Source organism: Manacus vitellinus, unplaced genomic scaffold (genome assembly GCF_001715985.3).
Source record: "Manacus vitellinus isolate BGI_N305 unplaced genomic scaffold, ASM171598v3 scaffold_61_pilon, whole genome shotgun sequence".
Classification (NCBI taxonomy): Eukaryota; Metazoa; Chordata; class Aves; order Passeriformes; family Pipridae; genus Manacus; species Manacus vitellinus.
The window spans coordinates 1,055,311-1,075,222 of record NW_021940696.1 but is presented as its reverse complement, the minus strand read 5'-3'; the positions used below and the strand labels follow the sequence as shown (position 1 = coordinate 1,075,222).

General features: G+C 52.7%; 1 protein-coding gene across 1 annotated transcript; it reads left to right on the top strand.

Annotated features, from left to right (window-relative positions):
- Positions 1–7,627: 7,627 nt before the first annotated feature.
- LZTS3 (leucine zipper tumor suppressor family member 3) lies at positions 7,628–14,927 on the top strand. Its single transcript, XM_008934619.4, is given in 5 exon segments — positions 7,628–7,685; positions 7,846–8,022; positions 8,024–8,362; positions 9,949–10,779; positions 12,329–14,927. Coding segments are annotated over 4 exon segments (2,019 nt in total). The 5' UTR covers positions 7,628–7,685; positions 7,846–7,884; the 3' UTR covers positions 13,040–14,927.
- The last annotated feature ends 4,985 nt before the right edge of the window (positions 14,928–19,912 follow it).

Here is a 19,912-nt window from a genome sequence, read left to right as displayed (position 1 = left end):
CATGGGATGTGGGATGGGACAGGTTGGTCCCCAGAATGTCCCTTATCCACAGCTGTAGGAAACTGGGACATGGTAGATGAGACAGGGGACGGGCCAGCTGGGTACCAAACATATCCTTGGGTGGTGAGACTTGTCCCAGAGTGTCACTACAAACCCCACAAAGATGACTCTCCTTGATGTGGGTCACCCCTCCCAAATCCTTTGGCAACCGGAATTGCGGTGGGTGGTTTATGGGAGCACTTTGGGCTGGTTTTGGGGACCCTGGGGACCCTCACAGCTGGGAGTGAGGAGCATCCCAAGCTGGGAACATCCTGGACCAAGTGCTGCCACCTACTCCAGCCCTTGGCAGAGGGGCTTTGGGGATGCAGGAATGCATCAATCCCGACAGGCTCTCCCTCAGCAGCTCAAGGAGAGCTCCCCCGAAGAGCCGCCTGGGCCTTTTCATCTCATCTCTTTTGTTTCAGGCTTATTATGTAAATAGCTGCTGCGGCCCCCATAATGAGAAAGTGGTTTCCCAGAATACAAAAAGCTGTAATTATCTCATTAGCAGGCGGAAAGGAAAAGGAAATGTTTCTGAGCCACTCTCGCTTTTATTTCCCACAGAAGCTTGAGGAAGAGCAGCCCCCCGAAACGGGGTCCTGCCTGCCCCCAACCCTGCCACCCACACCTGAGGCTGACACTTTTTCAGGAGGGAAAAGCAGAGCGTGGTCCTCCTGTCCCAGAAATAGGCATGTACTGGGAGGGTGGGCAGCTTTTAACTGGGCCCAGTTACTCAGAGGATGCTGCTCCCTGTGCAGACCCCTCAGTGCTCTCAGATGCTGGGAAAGGAGAGGAGGGTCAAGGAGGGACAAAGCCCCAGATTGGATGTTCCTCAGCAGGACTCCCAAGCTGGGATGGTAGCACAGAGCTTCAGGATGGATTTCTGGGGCTGCATGCCTGCAGCAGTGTGATGGAAATAGCCTTAGGATACATGGAGGCTGCTCCCAGGAGAAGCCATGTAGGATGGCTTTGGTGTTGCTTTGCTTTCTGAACTCAGGCATTCCTTGCTTCCAGCTAAACAGAGCTACAAAGGTCCCTGCAAAGTGCCCCGGGGCTCCAGGCAGGGGCTGCTGCTTGCTGAGGTCTCTAAAACCCCTTCCTGGAGGGGTTTGCTTCCACCCACACTCTGTTCCTCAACCCTGATCATGGCACAGGATGATTTCATGCAGAAACACCCCCCAGTCCTTCTCCCCAGGGCTCGTCTCGTTCTGTTCACCCAGCCTGTCCCTGTGCTTGGAGTTGCCCCGGTCCAGGTGCAGGAGCTGCAGGATCTCCCAGGCCACGGGGGCTTGGGGTGAGAAAACAACTTTCTACTCATTTTAACCTGAAAATCCAGCCCCAGAGCTTAAGTTTCTGTAGCCCAGCAGCAACTACAGAATGACTGAATGGTTCAGGTTGGAGGGAGCCCTGGAGGTCACCTGCTCCAACCTCCCTGCTCAAGTAGAGAACCTGGAGCGTGTTACTTGGAATTGTGTCCAAAAGTAAATCCAGCCATAAATCCTTTGCACAGAGGGATGGAAGATGTGCAGACACCCATCAACCCCACGGCCCAAGAGGTGTCTGGAGGTGGCTACAAGAACTTGCCACTCCTTGACCCTCCAACCTGCCTTCCTGAGTTTGCCTTTTAGCCTGAAGGGGGGAAAAAATATCCCCATAGCAATGCTCCCGTGCCCTTCATCAGGGATAAATGGGAAAAGAGAGGTTTGTGTCCCAGGAGAGCAGCAGGAGTTGTTCATTTGGCTTTCAGTTGTGGAAAAATCTTGTGGTTGAGGAGCCTGAGATGTGCATGTTTTTGCCGACAGGTTCGAGTGTGTTCGTGTTGTATCCCAGAAGTGGAGGAAAATCTGGCAGCCACTGAGCCAGGATGGTGGAGTGGGGGGAAAAGGAGCTGGAGGAGGTGCAGAAAAGAGCCACAAGAATTACTTGAGGGCTGGAAAAAATGCCTGTGAGAGACAAGAAAAGCTCATTCCGTTCCCCTCTTCAAGACTGAGCAACTTGAGAAGGGGGTAGGAGAAAAGGAGGTGCCGGATGGGAGGGGAGCTGTGGTGTCCCTGCCTCCAGAACCAATCCCAGTGGAGGTGCTCTCAGCCAGGTTTGGGTCCAGCATGGCCATAAGGAGGTGACATGTGATGGTCTGTGACACACAGGAGGCAGAGCAGTAGCTGAATGGTGTTTTTGGAAGTTGTGATGTGCAAGGAGAGGCTGAGGGTGTTTGCTCAGCCTGGAGAAGAGGAGGGATGGGACTAAGAGGGAAAAAGAAGAGAGGGCTTCAAGTTGCACCAGGGAGGTTTAGATTGGATATTGGGGAAAATTTCTTCATGGAAAGCATGGTCAAGCCCTGGCACAGCTGCCCAGGGCAGTGTGGGAGTCCCATCCCTGGAGGGATTTAAAAGCCGTGTGGATGTGGCACCTGGGGGACATGGGTCAGTGGTGGCCTTGGCAGTGCAGGGGGATGGTTGGACTCCATGATCTTAAAGGTCTTTTCCAACCTTCCTGGTTCTGTGAGTCTATAACTCTATGATACATTGGCCGAGTGCAATTGCAGGTCTTGTGTTTCCGTGGTGGTTTTTCTCCAGGGCCTGTTAATGCTTCACTGGACACAGGTGGTTTTGCTCCCTACAGAGTCTGCTGTCTTCTCACTGCTAATCCATGACTGTCTTCTCACTGCTAATCCATTACTAACCCATTACTGCCCTTCTCTCTCCACGTATTTTTCTGGAAGAAGCCGAAATCACTACAGCAATTTTTTTTTTCAACCTTTTCACGCCGTTTCCAACCTGCTCCACCACCCCAGGACGCGTTGACTTCTTTTTCCTCCAGCCAACCCAGCTCCTTGGCGCTGCCGCCAACAAACTGGCAGAGCCCACCAGAGCCCCTAAACACGGGGCAGGTGCAGGCCCTATAGCCCTAAAAAAACAGCACCACAAAGCACATTCGTTATCGCGTCGGTAATTGCCTGCTCGTTAAAACCGACACAAACAAACCTGCGCCCGTTGAAGGTCACGGGCACACCTGTTACCACGGTGAGGAGGGGGAATTTTTGACCTTCAGATGCCTTTGTTGCCCGTCCTGCCAGCACCACATGCCTGGGGTGGCGCGTGTGCCAAGGCACTGCCTTGCTCCGGGGCTGTTTGCCGGAGCTCCCTCTGCCCAGGGCCGGTGATTGATTTCCCTCTCCCGTGGCACAGTGCCCAGGTATGTCTGTCTCCCCCAAGGCCTTTGTTACGAGGGTGTTAACAATTAACCTGCTCAGGCAGAAACAGAGCCAGGCCCCCATAATTTAGTCTTAGTTAACCATTCAGCTGCTTATCTGAAAGTGATTTTTAATTCTGTTTAACTGGAAGGCAATCGCTAACTCATTTGGATAAAGCAAGTGTGAAGACACAGTTGTTATTTTACAAATAATTGTATTTACAATAGGAGTGCCCTGGAGCTGCAGGGATGGTGAGAAGTCTGGGTAAGAGGTGGCCATGAAGAGTTTAACCACCACAGCTGGTGGAAAAGGACATTTCACCTCAGATTTCATCCATCAGGCATTAAAATATTGCTGTCTCCAAGGCAAGGCTGCTGCAGGAAAGGCCAAGGGGCCACTGCAGCTGGATGGGACAGGGAGCTGGTGCAACATGGAGCGTGTGAAATCCCAGTGTCCCTGGTCAGAGAAGGCTGTCTGCACCTTGGTAAGGTGCTGGCATGGAGATGCCTACCAGGAAGGGAGTCTTGAATCAATCCAGGCGGACAAAGAAACTCTTTTGAGCTTTTATTAACACAGAAATGCTGGGAAATGTGAACTCGGCTCAGTGTTTGTTCTGGAGGGGTTTGCCCCTCCTTTGTGTCTGCAGAAAGTCCCTTCACTCGGGTTCCTGCTGTAACCATGGGGGTTTGAGGAGCTGGAGTGAGGGCAGAGCTCAGCAAGGGCCCTGTGGCTCAGTGCCCTGTGGGATGGACAGATAGACAGATAGGTGTCGCTTGGGATTGATTTGGACAGACCTAGCCCTCCCTGGGAGGTGAGTTGGACATAACATCTTCCTGAGAGCCTGGTGAGGATGAAGACTGAGATGTTCCTGGTGCCTCCTCCCCACTGTAGATGGGATGTAACATCTGGAAAGAGAGAACATCTGGAAAGGGCAGTGGCTGGCAGGTGGCTTAATACTCCTGTTTTAGTTTCCTCCCTGTCTGGAGCCTCTCCACCCTCCACAGGCCAAGGGGAGCCACTTTCATCCCTTTACCATGGCTTGGGAGTCTCTTCCAAGCCCAGCCATGCTAAGAATGACTCCTCTTTCCTTCCAGAGGACAGACTTGGGAATGAAACACTGCTAAAGCAGAGCGATTTGGCTTCTCTCAGCCTTCCTGTGCTCATGGACTGCCAGTTCCTCTCATGGAGAATCACCCAGCTTTAGTTCACGTTCCCATGGGAGGGAGGTAGATATCATGGAGTCATAGAACCACAGAATGGTTTGGGTTGGAAGGGACATTAAAGATCATCTCCATGGGTAGGGACACCTTCCACTAGCCCAGGTTGCTCCAAGCCCCTTCCAACCTGGCCTTGGACACTTCCAGGGATCCAGGGGCAGCCACAGCTTCTCTGGGCAACCTGTGCCAGGGCCTCACCCACCTCACAGCCAAGGATTTCTTCCTCTTATCTAATCTAACCCTGCCCCTTGCAAGTTTAAAACCATTTCCCCTCATCCTATCACTACAGAGATTAAGAGATTTAAGGAGAAGAAATGTGCTGGAGAAGTTTTGAATCACGCACTCCTCCAAACCTGGAAGGAGAATAAAATGACCCTCCTGCTCTGCACCAGAGCGTGGCAGAGCTATTCCTGTGCTCAAAACTTGTTTTCAGTTCAGTTTCCTCAGTTCAGCTGAGGAACAACCAGTGCAAAACCTGACTGGGAACAGGAGCTTGCCAGAAGATACAAACCCAAGAGTTGTTGTTCTCAAAAAAATGGCCCTTTTTGGCAAACAAAGCTGTACTGTCGGGGATCTGTTGGCACTTCTGGCACCTCCTTAATAACACATTTGTAAGGCTTGTCCTTGCACTCTGTTTATCAGGCCCTGGGTTTGCAGTAAACATAAGCTAATAACAAGTTTTTTTCAGAATGTTTGCTTGGATGACTCCCAGTTAAAAGAAACCGCTTGTTGTTGCGTTGCCCTTTTTTTTTTTTTTCCCCTTTTTAAGGATCAGACTTTCCAGTGACCTCATCCTGCCCTCAGAGAGTCAATGTAAACATGCAAATGTCACTGTGAAATTTACCCAGTGAGGGAAAGGTAACCTGGATTTCTCCTCTGCTGGCTGGGGAGCTCTGCATGGAGACAATGCAGCCTCTGCCTTTCCCTCGTCTGGAGCTGAGGCCTTCCAGCACATCCCTCCCATGGTGGCTGGTGTCCCACAAAGAGAAGTCACTGAAAAGTGACTGAAAAAAGTCACTGAAAAGCAGGTTACTCCTAAATTAGCAGAACAAAAAGTCTTCCCTTGACTAACAAAATCCAAAGGCGCCGTGGGTTGAGTGTGGCTTCGGGTGGGTGTTGCCCACACCTCCTCATCACTCCACAGCCCAAACAAGTCTCCAGGTGCCCAGGAGGCAGCTGGATTAGCTCCTGGGTGTTGTGTAACTCATGAACTGTCTGTGATGCTCTTTGGGAAGTGCCTTTAGGATGTGACCACGTCCACAGCCACAGGAGCTCTGCCAGCTCGCTGTAGGTATCAGCTCTGTGCCCTCTCCCTCTGGCACAGCTGTTTGCCACATCTGCCCACCAGCCACGTGACACTCGAGCTGTGTTTTGGGCAGGACAAGGTGCTGGAAAGAGGGAGGAGAAGCCTCCAGAAACTGCAGTTTATTAAAAGCAAAGTTGAGCAGCACAGCCCCTGCTTTAACCTTTTAAATGCTCCTCCATTCCGTTATTAGCGCAAATAGCAAGACCCCCTGAGACACTGCATGAGAGCTGAGCTCCAGACCTGAGCTTGCCCTCCAGGGAAATAAACCTAGCTCTCCTGCTTTTCTCAGGGAGGGCTCAATGAACATCCCTACCCCAAGAAGAGGGAAAACTCCACTGACATGGGGATTTTCTCCATCTCCTCTTCCTGCTGGCCCTGTCGGAGCTCCTCCATCCCTGAACCTCTCTGCAAGGGGCATCACTTTTTTTATTATCCCATCCAGGGGGAAACCTTCACCTTCTACTGCTCTTATTTCCTTAAATAAGATTTTTCACCTTTATGTAAAAGCTGATGAAGAGCATCCAGACATGTGAGAATTGGTCCCAAGGACAATTGGTCCCAGCTCCTCTGACCTGGTCAAAGATAACTTTCAAAACCATTATTTGCACATTATCCACTTCCCATGGCCTAGTTTTGGCCAGTCCAAGGCACAGCCTAAGTAAGAATAAGATGGAGAAGGGGAACAAGTGTTTAAAAGAAAACTCAGGATGACACCTGGACAAAAGCACCTTTCTAAAAGCTCAAGCCCATGGGAGCAACACACCCAAAGGAAGAGATGGAAAGTGTGTTGTTTAAGCCTTGTTGAGTCATCCCTAAGAGATGGGCTGGAGAGAGGAATTGGATAAGCTACTGATGGACCAGGGATGGAGAAATCATATTCCCATGGTAACTCAAACTTGTTAAAACCTGGGAAAAGTGACAGAAATAATCCAACCTTGGGAACTGCAAACGGTCGCGTCCGACCGATGTCGTAGAGCTGTGCCAAACAAAACCCACACAGACTCCCTCCCCCGAGGAGCACCCAACCTTTGGGGTCAGAGGCTTTAAGAGAAGCTCTTTTGGAGGGCAGTGAGTGGGATTGGGGGATCAGTGCTTCTCCAAGGGAGTGTCGTGGGTGGGAGTGGAAGGCTTAGGCAGAATTTATTTTAAAAGCCCTGCCATTGAAGTCACAAGGTGCAGAAAGGGCTCCCTGGCTTTCTAAACTCCTGCTCAGAGAGGAGTCTGGGTGCAGCTGAATCCAATCTCAGCCTTGGATTATGTCAACGGTTTAAATTTAAGGAATTACAGAATGTGTGACTGAACCACTTTTGTCCTGCAGGTTTTAATGATTGGCAAAACGAGAATATTTATATAAAACGAATCATTTACTTTATACAAATGATCAGACAAAACATCTTAATCAGAATTATTTACTGCACCATACAAACACTAACACTACTAGTAGTGTAGTATAAGACAGGACGGTGCACTACATTGAAGCAATTATTGAAGCAATTATATTAAAGCTGGCAAAAAGAAATAGTTATTAAGTAGAGATTTGATGTAACTCCCCCAGACCAACGCTCGTGGGGAGATCTCTCAACCTTGAGGAGTCACCTTGAGGGGTGTCCCCAGCCAAGGGAGGAATCTCCACACATACACCCCAAGAAGGGTTAAGTTAGAAGAACCTGACTGTATGAAAGGGGACTGCACTTTTAGGGTATAAAGTGATTGAGCGCCAGTCACAAATTTCCAGGCCAGCTCCCAGCTTATTTGTCACATCAGACTTCAAAAAGCAGGATGTGTGTTTGGAGTTTGGTGAACCAGGCTGGTTTTAGCAGAATTCGACGCCAAGAACATTACCATGGTGCCACTGATAGCACATCACAGAGAGCTGACACGAGAGCTGGCACTGTTTGCATTCTCTGGTTGGATTTTAGGCCTTGCTGGGGTAGGCCCTCCTGCCACAGGGGGTCTGAATTCCCAGAGAGGAGGACAACCCCACCATCTGCTCCGTACTGGACACCGGGACACGATTTCGATCTGCAAAAGGGGGTGGTGGGCAAAAGGCACCTCTTTAACAGCACTTTTCCTCTCCCTCCTGCTCCCAGTGCCACTGACCCGTGCCTCCAGCTCACCTCGACGCTGCCATGGCCACGCTAGAGACACTGCCCGTCCTGAGTGACCCCGCCCGCGCCAGCCCGCAGAACTTCCACGCACTCGCCGCCCGGCCATCCCGAACCGCCGCCCCCAGGAGCGCCATGGGGAGCGTGGCCCGGCGTGTCGCCCAACGACCAGGAGTATGCACATGAAGGAAGCGTGGGCACGCCGGGACCCCGGGGCAAGTCGGCAACGCCGCCAGGCTCTCCGAGGGCTTCACCGCAAAACAACGGCTACTCCGCGCGGGAGATCTCCAACCGCTACTCCGGCGAGGAGAAGACCTACAAGTCGGAGAAGGTCTCCAACTCCCTCTACATCAACGGCGACCTGCGCAAGAGCGAGAAGGTGAAGATGGACATCTGTGGGAACGTGACCTCCAACAACGAGAAGAACCTGCCGCCTCCTCCCCAGTACCGAGAGCCCGGTAACCCACCAAAGATATTGCCAATCTCCGGCAAACTCGACCAGGTGAGACCCTCCGCCTCCTGGAGCAGCTCGGTGGCCACGGCACGGCCCTGAAAACACACGCCAGGAAGCCCCGGGCAAAAAAGCAATCCTGGCAGATAGTCCAGTTCTCACTCTGTACGTTTTATGTGCAGACAGTATCGTTCTTATCACTTTCAGGGCCAACGTTAGTTCTTGAGGAACCCAAGAGCACGATCTCAGTGAAGTTTTCAGCTCATTTAAACCTGTCTTTAAGCCACTGGTTCTTCCAACCTCCCTGAGATGATGTGCCTACCTCTCTGATGGATGGGGAGGGAGCTGGAATCAGCTCTTGTTTCAGTACGTCCAACATCTGAGTCCCACTCTTATGTTTGTACCATTTATAGGCAATCCTCAACCACCCACTGCCACCTAAAGCTGTGGCTTGAAAGCACCCCCGAGCCCCTGTTCAAAATCCCTTGTGAGGGACAAGTGACAAGGCTTGAAACTATCCCTGTAAACATTATGGCCCAGTCCAGCCCAGTCCTTGTGGCTCATTTTTGGCTTCAGGGAGCAAAATCTGCCAGGTCTGGAGGAGCAGAGCCCCAGAGCCAGCAGTGTTTTATGTGCCCTGCTGCTCTGCTCCAGTGACTTCCATAATTTGTGTCCAGTATTATTTCTGCAATGTTTGGTGGCCTTTTCTTCTGGGTTGTTAATCCACTGGTCCCTGTAGTCCATCTCAGTCTCACAGGCATCAGGTTTTTGGTCTCCAACCTGCTCCCAGGGCTCCTTCTGTTTCTCCCAGAAGGCACTTCCAAAACATCTTTGATTCCTCTGCTGTCATTTTCACCTAAAAACCAACATGCAGCAGGGGAGACTCAATTCCATTTTGAGGAAATTTTGTTTCTGTAGGCACATTGACAGGGTGGGGAACGTTCAAGGCTTTAAAATCCTTTCTAAATCCCCGTGGTCCATTTTCCCCCCTGCATTGCTTATGCCCACAGAAAACACAAATATTCCAGTGAAGAGCAGCTTCAGCATGTTCCTTGCCTGGAGTCACTGCTGGGGTCACAGCTCCTACCTGCTCCCATCAGAGCATGAGCAGGACACAAGGTCCCCACAGGAAGAGATCACTCCCAGCAGGAGGGAAACATGATGCTCTTGGGGCAAAATAGCTGCCAATCCAAGGGTTCAATTCAGTTTTCAGCAACAGGACGATGCACCCTCAAGGCTGAGAGTCCTTCCAAATACGATCAGCCAAAATCAGAGTTGTTTTGATCAGGTTTGGTAGGCAAGTGGCAGCCCAAGGAGCATTCTAGGGGGTAAATCACACAGATTTGGGGGTGAGTCAAGATTACTTCTTTTTATTTGGGGCAAGGGAAGACACAGTGTTGTCCTACCGGTGACCACAGGTCCCTCATGTCCTACCGGTGACCACAGGTCCCTCATGTCCTACCAGTGACTACAGGTCCCTCCTGTACAACCCCAAATGGCCCAAAAGGTGTAACATGGAGCCGGCCCAAGCTGACTTGACCCCACCAGCCCCGCCCTGTGCCGATGTGTCTCTTTTTGTTGTGTCGTTACCGAGCCTCCTGCCGTGTTTGACGCGTGGTCCTTTTTCCTTTTTGCAGAGCAATGAGCCCTTAGTTAGACCCTCAGCCTTTAAGCCAGTAGTTCCTAAAAACTTCCATTCCATGCAGAACCTCTGCCCGCCGCAGAGCAACGGGATGACGGAGAACAGGAAGAGCTTGAACCACGCCAACAGCAATAGCCCGTCCGCACCCAAAGCTGGGCTCGACAAGGGCAGCCTTAACAGGACTACAAACCAAGGGGGGGGGCTCTCGGATTCGGGGCGTAACTCCCTGACGAGCCTGCCCACCTACGGGACGGGCTACAGCCAGCACGTGGGGCCCATGAGCGCCTCCACCAGCCACATCAACCGCATCGGCACCACCTACGTGGAGAAGAACATCGTGGGATACAACGGGATATCTACCTCAGACAGCGGGCGGTCCTCCAGCAAGAGCACCTCCTCCTTCAGCAGGCTGAACCATCTCAACGAGACCATGCCTTTCCACTCGCCTTCCACGGACGACATCATCCAGGACCTGGAGGACCGGCTGTGGGAGAAGGAGCAGGAGGTCCTCCAGATGCGGAGGAACCTGGACAAGAGCGAGGCGGCGATCTTCCAGGTCTTCGAGGAGAAGCAGAAGATCTGGGAGAGGGAGATGGAGGACCTGAGGCAGAACTACGCCAACAAGCTGCAGCAGGTCTCCAAAAAGGCGCAGCGGGCTCAGCAGGCTTTGCAGCTCCAAATTTTCAAGCTCCAGCAGGAGAAAAAAAAACTCCAGGACGACATGGGGCAACTCCTCCAGCAGCGAGAGGAGCTGGAGAAGAAATTTGTGGCTTTCAAGAAGGAGCAGGCTGAGTTTCTCCCAAAGATTGAAGAGACCAAGTGGGAGGTAAGAGCCTTGTTTTAACAGGTTTTCATCAAGGGTTCTGGCAGCCCAAAGTACCTCCCATGTGCCCTAAGGGGACCCCACAGATAATGGCTATGGGTTGGTGGCCTCTTGTGGACACTTGTCACCTCATTTGTCTGAGTCCCAAACCTGTTGTTTTCCATTGAACTAAAATAAGCATAACTTTCTGTGCACACCTCCTGTGCTGGTTAATAATTTGACTTCGCAGTCTGGTCACTCCAACTTGTGACATTTAAATCCAGTCTCAGGGAATACAACTCATTCCATACAGGTATTTGTGCCTACCAAAAACAGGTTTAAGTCTGTTTTAATTAAATTCTTGTAAGGTCTGCGTTTGGGCAAACCTTGAAACTGCTTTTCAAATATTTGAATTTATTTTTTTTTTGCTGAAGATAAAAAGCAACTCAGCTAAAAATTATATCAATGGCCAAGTCTACCTCATGCTTTCCATTGCAACACACTGTTTTCAGTTCTTAATAAGTTTATCTCTCTTAAAAAGCTGAAAGGCAAATTCCTCTTTCTAGTTCTCCTGTTGAGTTCTACATAATTTTTTCCTACTGTTTCTATTTTTAGAACATTTTATCAAAGTCTGTTTGTATAGCCAGTGCTCACATACCTTTTTTTTTTCCAGCTTGATCATGTGAAGAATTTTAATCCTTCCATGGACTGGCTAGAAACTTTAAATTTATTAAGAGTGCAGAGGCAAAACGTAGCTCTAGAATCAAGAAGACCCTATTCTGCTAATCCTGATGGGAAGTCAAGGAAGCTGGGATTAACTAGGCTCTGAAATGTGCTTTTGCAGATGTTCAGCAGAGCTTATTAGAGGCTTTTTGTAAAATCCCTGCAAGTTACATCCCAGAATGAGGAGGCTGCATTGTCCCTCCTTTGGCCACCTGCTCTGTTAAGGGACCTGGAAGACCACCTCGTTCCACCCCCCTGCCATGGGCAGGGACACCTCCCACTAGAACAGGGTGCTCCAAGCCCTGTCCTTGAAGCCTTGAACGCTTCCAGGGTTCTTTAGGAGTCTTTGGGAAGGAAGGCACCATAGGATGAGTAAGTAACATCATCCTGTCCTACTGTCCCAGTGCTCAGGGAGAGTCCGGGTGGTCCCTGGGTCTGAGGTGTTTCTGTCTCAGGCTTGTTCAAGGTCCAGATGCCACTGAGGTCAGTGGGAAAACTCCTGCTGAGAGCAGAGGGTTTGGGGTCGAGCACCACAGGGCTGTGGTTGGGTGAGTAAGACAAATGCAAGGAGGGAAGCATCACTGTCTCACAGCACTTGGCTCAGCTGTTTGGACAACTCCAGCTGGGAACAGCATCGGGTCCCTGAAAAGTCCCAAGTTTCTGCAGGAAAAACCACAAAATCTCCCCCACAGGTGTGGCGATGACCTTTAGGTCTTTGGCGTAGTCTGGGGCCTGGTGAAGGCTGGAACTCAGTCCTTGAGCAGGGCTGTTTCATGGGCAGCACGAGGGACAAGCAGGGGTGGTGGCTCCTTGCTGTTGTCCCCCAACCTCACGGATGCTCTTCCCACAGGTGTGCCAGAAGGCAGGCGAGATCTCCCTGCTCAAGCAGCAGCTGAAGGACTCCCAGGCAGACGTCTCCCAGAAGCTGAACGAGATCGTGGGGCTGCGCTCGCAGCTCAAGGAAGGCAAGAACTTCCTGCGGGAGAAGGAGGAGCAGATCCTCACCCTGAAGGACTCCTACAGCTCCAAGAGCGTCAACCTGGAGATCTGCGAGGGCGAACTGCAGCGCAAGATGAGCGAGGTGCAGGTGCTGAGGGAAAAACTGAACCACTGTGAGCTGGAGGTCTCCGGCCTGAAGCGGACACTTGCCAGCATGGGACCCCCGGGGCCCTTCGGGGGCGACCTGGGCGAGAAGCTGCGGGACCCGCTGGCCTGCGAGAGCGACGAGGCCAAGATGCAGCGGCAGAGCGAGGACAGCGTGAACTCCCTGCGGAAGGAGGTGGAGAGGCTCCAGACCGAGCTGAAGCTGGAGCGGCAGCAGCGGGAGCAGCAGGTGATGGACTTCGAGGAGGAGCGGCGCACGTGGCAGGAGGAGAAGGAGAAGGTCATCAAGTACCAGAAGCAGCTGCAGCTGAACTACGTGGAGATGTACCAGAAGAACCAGCTCCTGGAGCACAAGGTGAACGAGATGAACACCAAGGCCACCAGCCCCCCGCACACCGAGGAGAAAAAGACGTGGACTCCCTCCAGGCTCGAGCGAATTGAGTCCACCGAGATCTGAGGAGGGGCCACCACCACGACACAACGAGATTTTTTTATTGCTGTGCATGTACTACCTACTCAAGCCAGTGATCTTCCGAAGGATAACGCGCTACCGCCGGAGCGGGGGGAGCCTGCTCTGCTCCCAGCCGAGCTCCACCACCCTTACTCTCCACTTCTGTGCTCTGTAGGTAAAATAACTGTGGATGTGCGTTGGTTTTCTATCGATGATGCGACATCTCTTTCGGGTTTTTTTTTCCTAGTACAGCTGGTGAGGGTCAAAATTGGCTCTTTCGTTAATCTGCCGTGACTGTTACTCCGCTGGAGGCTGCCACCCCCTCTCCTACAGTTCACCCCTCCTCAGTTGGTTGTTTTGGAAGGTTAATATTCGGTTTCTTTGGTTTTCCCGAGCATTTTCGTGCAGCGAAACAGCTCAAAGTGGCAGGTTTGTTGGTTTGGTTGGTTGGTTTGTTTTTTTTCCCAGATGTTTTTAGCCACATTGGCTAACGGAGCAAAGCTCTCGGGATGATGAGCAAACTCACTGTTCTGCATCAAGTATCCTGTTCCAGACGATGGTCTTAGTGAAGTCAGTGCAAGGTTGGCCACTGATTTCAGTGAAACCAGACATATCTCTGCCAGACGACTCCCTCTTGCCAGCCCATGGTTGCAAGAGGTTAGGACATCCTTGAGGAGCAGGATGAGCCTGTCCTGGTAACAGAAGCCAACAGGGAATGATCTCCCAGCAGGAGCCTCTTTGGGGGCTCAGCAGAGCTGTGTTTTCATTTCCTTGTGGTTTCCTTCTGTGGTTCCACTCCTCTCCCAGGTTGTGACTGACCCTGGGAGCAGAAATACCCTCCCACCTCTGCCTTGGTCCCCTTACCCTTACTATACACCCAAGCTGGCAACAGCAAGAAAAAAGCTTGGAAATCCAAGCTGGTTTCCCTTCCCAAGAGCCCTCTTACTTCCCAAAGTCAATGGGATCAAGGTTTGGGGAAGCCTCCAAACCTGTGGGATGTTTATGCAAACTGAAGCTTTAGCAATTTGCCCCAATATTGGGCAGTTGTGCCACCCTGTCCCTGAATGAGTGACGCTTTGGGGCACTCTCTTGGTCCAGGGTCTACTTAAAAACAGCATCCAAGCCTCACTCAGGAGTTGCAGGGGGCACATCCCAGCTGGATTCCAACGGGGCGAGCGTCAGCCTTCAGTACAGCCATTCCAAACAGCACCCACGGCCGTCCCACGCGGCATCACATATTCCAGGGATGGAGATAACGCAGGCCTAGCTTAAGAAAACACTCAGCTACTAATTCTGAGCATGAATTCAGTCCTTAAGAAGGGAAAATGCTTAAGATCACGCAAGTGCTTATGCCCTGGCAGAACAATAACCAAATCCTACGTGCACAGTCACTGAGGCAGCAAAACCCGGCTCTCGGCTTGAAAACGTGGGCAAAGTGGGCCCAGTTCTCCCTTTTATGGACATTTTTTTACCATGATCCACAGTAAAGAGAAGGGAAACGTTTCAAAGTGGAGTTTGCAGAGACTGGGCAGTGGCCAAAGAATCAACACAAGTGGGAATTTTGGCTCTTTGTCTTAGGGAGAAGATAGAAGAACAAAGCTGGAATTAGCACTGGACACCTTGGAATGTCTGTGCGGTGACTCCAGGGAGGGTTTGGCCAGATCACATTCCATGTGCACAAGAAGGAAGAACCTCAGGGTGTTGAGGGGCTGAAGACCTTCCAAGCAAAAGCCCTGAACCTGCACATTTTCCATGCTCCCTTTCTGAAAAGCTCCTCATTTCATCACCAGGTCTGACCTTCAATTTGGGAACAAGCATTGCTGTGGTGAGCTCCAGACTGAGCAGAGAGAGAGAGGAGGCTGCAGTTAATCCCACCAACCAAGGTCATCAGGCAGTGCTCCTGGAGCTGTTGGTGGCTGGAAGAGATCCCTGGAGCCATAGAAAATGGAGATGTGCAAAGAGACCAGGGCATTTCAAGATCCCAGTTGATGGTTCCTGTCTTCTCCCACCACTTCTACCCGTGTCTTTGGTGCTGGAGGGACACACAACTCATCAGCCTGAAAAACACGGGGGGGCAGCTCAGGCTAAGCACCTCTCCCAGGACCAGCCATAAAAGGGGGATTAGGTCAGGTCTGACCCCTGATGGGCGTGGAGAGGAGTCTCAGAGGGACTGAGCTTCCAGCTCTGCTGTTGAGGATGTGCACACCACAATTCCCTGCTACATTAACACTCAGGAGCAACCAACACCGGCATCACCCTGTGGGTCACCTCTCCAGAGCTGCTTCCCAATCCATGGGCAGGAGAAGCAGGGGCTTGTGTGGCCTCCCCACACACCTGGGCCCAGCCAGCAGCAGTCAGCCAAGTCCTCCAGCATGTCAGGTTTGCCCCATCATCGTTTTTCCTCGATCTTTTTTGCACTGGTACCAGGAGTGAGTGTCTTGATGGATCCAGTGAAACCTGGAGGTACACAGGGGTGCAGGACTGCCCAAGGGCTCAATGGCCTCATAGTGCATCCATCAGGGACTGCTTGGGCTGGGGCAGGAGCAGCAAGGAGAGGTTTTACACCTTGGAGGAGGAAAGGCCCACTCCTTTCACGTTCTTCTTCACTGCATCACTTCAACCAAGAGTTTCGATCCAGATCTGAGGGACCTCATTTTGTGGACATTGCCTGGATGACAGAGCCTTGCTGACACCCATTAAGACACTCGGCTGTCCAGCAGAAACCACCCCCCTGTGCTCTGGTGACTTAAAATACAGATGGTTTTGGCAAGTTCCCCGGCCAAAGTGCCCCAAAGGATTCCTGGGCTTCGAGATTCCTCCCCACAACTGGATGCACTGCTCCCCATCACGTCCTCTCCCCTGTGCCAGCCCTTTGCTCAGCAGAGATGGAGCAAAATGATGATGGGACACCTGGATTCCTGTTGTTTGTGCCCAGGTGGGAGCTCACCTGGCTCCTCCCAGGTCTTAACACTTTCTCACACTGACTGGATGAAGTCTCCCATTCCAAACTAGGTCTGTGTTGAGGATCTCAGCCTTGGGGTAAAATAGCCAAGGGGTCCCAGACTGGCTTTTTGGTGACACATCCTGGGAATGCCCAAGGAGGCTGGCATCGTCTCTTGGAGGCTCAGGCAGGGCTGATAAAAGGTTTCTGTCCCATGAAACTCCACACAGAGTTTGAGCCTGACCACAACCCAGCTGTCTCCTCCACCTTGGAGCTAATGGAATTCAGCTCCAAGTGACACCCTGGCTCATGTGTAATTCTCCAAGTCCTGCCCCCAAAACCATCTCTAACTTGCCACTGGCCACCACCACAAGCTGTGGCCACGAGGGTCTCAGGTCACTTGCCCCACACAAGGGGTCCACAGACATTAGAGATGCTCTGGGACACCTGACACACGGGGCTGGGCAATATGATCCAAGATTGGGATGGGCTGCCCAGGGAGGTGGTGGAGTCACTTCCCTGGAGGTGTTTAAGAAGAGACTGGATGTGGCAGCAGTGCCATGGTCTGGGTAACAAGGTGGTGTTGGGTCACAGGTTGGACTTGCTGATCTCAGAGGTCTTTTCCAACTCAGCTGATTCTGTGATCTTTGGGAGAGCCAGGCCAGTGGTGGGCAGTCCTGGAGCAGCTCTGGTGTCACACCACTCACACACACACAGCCGAGTCACTCTCCAGGCACATCCACAGTGCAGAGGACACTGCTCAGCTCCAGAGACTTCCATCCATCAGGATGGGGGCTAAGCAGGCTGTCCTGGTGCCAGGGAAGGTCTCACCCCTCACTGCTTTGCTCCACCACCATTCCCAGGCTGGTTGCTGTTGCTGTCAGACACCGACCCAGGCTGTGCTAATTCCAGCACTCCTGTCTCACCCCAAGGGTGAAACCACAGCCATGGCACGTTGTTGTGCCTCACACAGTCCCACTGAGCTTCTGCCACTGTCTCACAGCACCATTCCTGCTGTCGCTGGCGCCGTGCCAGGGGGAGATCCCTCTCCTCCGGGTTTCCACACTCCAGAGGGGAATCTGATTGCTGCTCTTAATGCTGCCACGTTATACAGAGGGATGTAAACCACAGCCCAGCTCTATGTTCAGTGATTCAATGGAGACCAGGCAGCTCTGTGGCTTCTCTCTGGGTGAGCAGGACCAGCAGCACTGATGCTGTGCTCACATGGAGGGTACTCAGCACCCCCAGAGCTGTGGCAGTGGGAATCAGGGGCTCAGCACCTCCCAGGAAAGCAATCCCCTCAGGACTGACTCCAACAGCCTGGTGCCACTCTGTCCTGCTTTGTTGCTGTCACCCCATGCCAGGATTTGCTCTTGTCCCCTGGTAAAGGCTGAAGTCCCCCCTGCCCATGTTGTGTCACACAGAGAGTGGCTCCCAGTGGTGTCCCCCTGGAGCTCTGCCCATGGAAAAGACCATCCTGCCCCACTCCTGCCCCTTCCAGTGGCACTTTATAGCTTGCTCACGAGCAACATGACCAAAGATCTCTGGAGGGCGTTGGACTGCACGCTTGGAGCTCTGTCCTGGCTTTCCTGGGGAGAGATGAGGCTGCTGTGAGCTGGAAGAGGGGAATGAGAGCTGGCAGGGGACAGGAGAGGGGGTGGATTTCCCGGTGTCCCACCTGGGAATGTTTGCAGGTCCATGAGGGGCCTTTCCTGTGCTAGACAGGACAGGATAGAAAGGAGTTCCTGGGTGAGCTGATTGTTCATCACACCAGTATCCTCCACAGCCACACCACGTAGCTCCATGCATTGCCCAGGGAGAATGTGAACCAGGGACTGTTCCCTGGAGGAGGGTGGATGCAATTCCCTTTTTTTCCCTTGGGAAATGGCATGCCCAGCCATTCCTCTTGTCCTCAGAGTGACAGGTCTCCTCTAATTTAGCAGCAGACATTGCTACAGGGTCCAGTCAAGGACTCATTCTGGATCAGAGGGAATTGTCCAGGAAAACATGTATCCTCAGAGCTGGTCGTCCTGCTGGCTGCTCCCTTGGTGTCCTCTTCCCAGCTCACCCCAGGGCCTCCTCAGCACCTTCCTTACCAGGGAACCAAATTCTGAGGTGAATGCACTTTGCTCTTTGCTTCTGCTTGGAGTGCTGAAGGCAGCTCTGCCCAGCTTGGCTCCACGAAGCTCCTGGACCTGGTCCCAGCCTTGGCAAGCAGGGCACAGGCCAGGGGGAGATCAGGGCTCCTGTGAATGGTGTTCAGGTGGGTCTGGGCATAGGGCAGATGCCTTTTCACCGTGCCTCTGCTCCCCAGCTGTGCTCAGCCTTCTCCACTCAATTCCTGGGATGGGAGAGGGTCCAATCGCCATTAATTTAACCCAACCCTTCATCCTAAGCCTTGAAAGCCCTTGATAGAGTTACTGTCCATCAAAACCCCTCGCTAAAGATCTGCTCATGTACTGCCTGTGCCCTGCTGCTCCTCTGCCCCAGCTCTCCAGACTCTCCTGCCTCCTTTTTGATCCTCCCCAGCCCACTGGAGCAACCAGTGACTCTCCCAGAACTTTTCCAGGTACATTTGAACGTGGAGCTGGAGCCCACAGCCCCCACTGGGAGTGGCACATCCCAACCCTGCCCTCAGAGGAGCTTTCCAGACTGCTGGTCCTCACCTCTCCTCTCCATCATTCCCGTGGCAGCTCCATCAGTCCTGCTTTACCTCCAAGAGCAACTTGGCTTCCCGCTGAAGGACATTCCCGTGAGATCCTTGCACGGGGCTTCACACCATCACAACACCCCACCCACCAGCTCTGGGGCTCCCTGCTCCTTCCACCCTCTGGAAAAACAGGGGTGTGAGGGGTCTATGAGGTCTGTAGGGGCACACAGGCCCCCTCCCAGTCTATTGAGGGGTTGGGATCTCATCCAGCTGTTTGCAGATGTTGGTTTCCCAATAGGATGTTTCACCAGAAACAATTTTCAGGATAATCCTCCTCCCTGGTTCTCCCCCTGAAGGGGATCGTGTCAGGTCTGGAGCCTGGGACAAGATTGTGTTCTCACAGCTCTTTCACAGATCTGTTTTCTCCGGCAGAAAGTCTCTGCTTTCTGTCCCAAAGCAATAGGTTTTTCTAGGGAGATTTCAAAGGGACTCTTCCCAACTCTGATACCTGCAGGGAAGCCAGTATTCCCTTGAATACCTTCAAAGCTCCAGCCCTGGGCTCTCCTCCTTCGGAAAGGGAAGCGAGGTCCAGTCTGGCTCCAAACAACCACCAATCTGAGCTTGGTGGTCCCATTCACCTGGAGAGCCCAGAGCTGCCCTTATCCAGCAGGCCACCAGCCTGGGCCCCCAGGAGGTGTGATCCATCTCCTCCTGGTCCCATCCCATGGCTGTTAGTGGGTCCCCAGGAGGTGTGATCCATCCCCTCCTGGTCCCATCCCATGGCTGTCCCTGCAGGTTTTCTCCACGTGGGAGCCACTGGGGTGTCTGAGCTCACAGAGCCACAAGCAGACACCAGTGGGAGACTGTGGCTCTGCCATTCCCGAGAGCCAGGCTGCCCTCCTGGAGGAGAAGGTCCCTTTCTCTCCACAGGTGACTGAAAGGAGCAGAACACCCCCAGGCAGAGCTCCAGCACCGGTGCCGGGACGTGCCGGAGGGTCCCAGCACCGGTGCCACACAATGCTGCACACACACCGTGTCTATGCAGTCCCTTTCCAGACAGGGGGGTCCCTGCAGAGCCCACCCCGGGGCCAGGGCTCCTCCAAGGTGTCTTTGTTTGCACTCCCTGGGACCTGGAATCGCTGTGAGCCGAGGGCAGCCCCTCTCGGCCTTTGCCGCGCTTGGGAGGGTCCCTCGTCCTAAACACGTCGCCCGAGTCACTCGTGTCCTGCGTCTGTCCTCCAGCAGACCCATACCTGTCCCCCCCAGTCCCCAAATCCCAGCTCCCAGG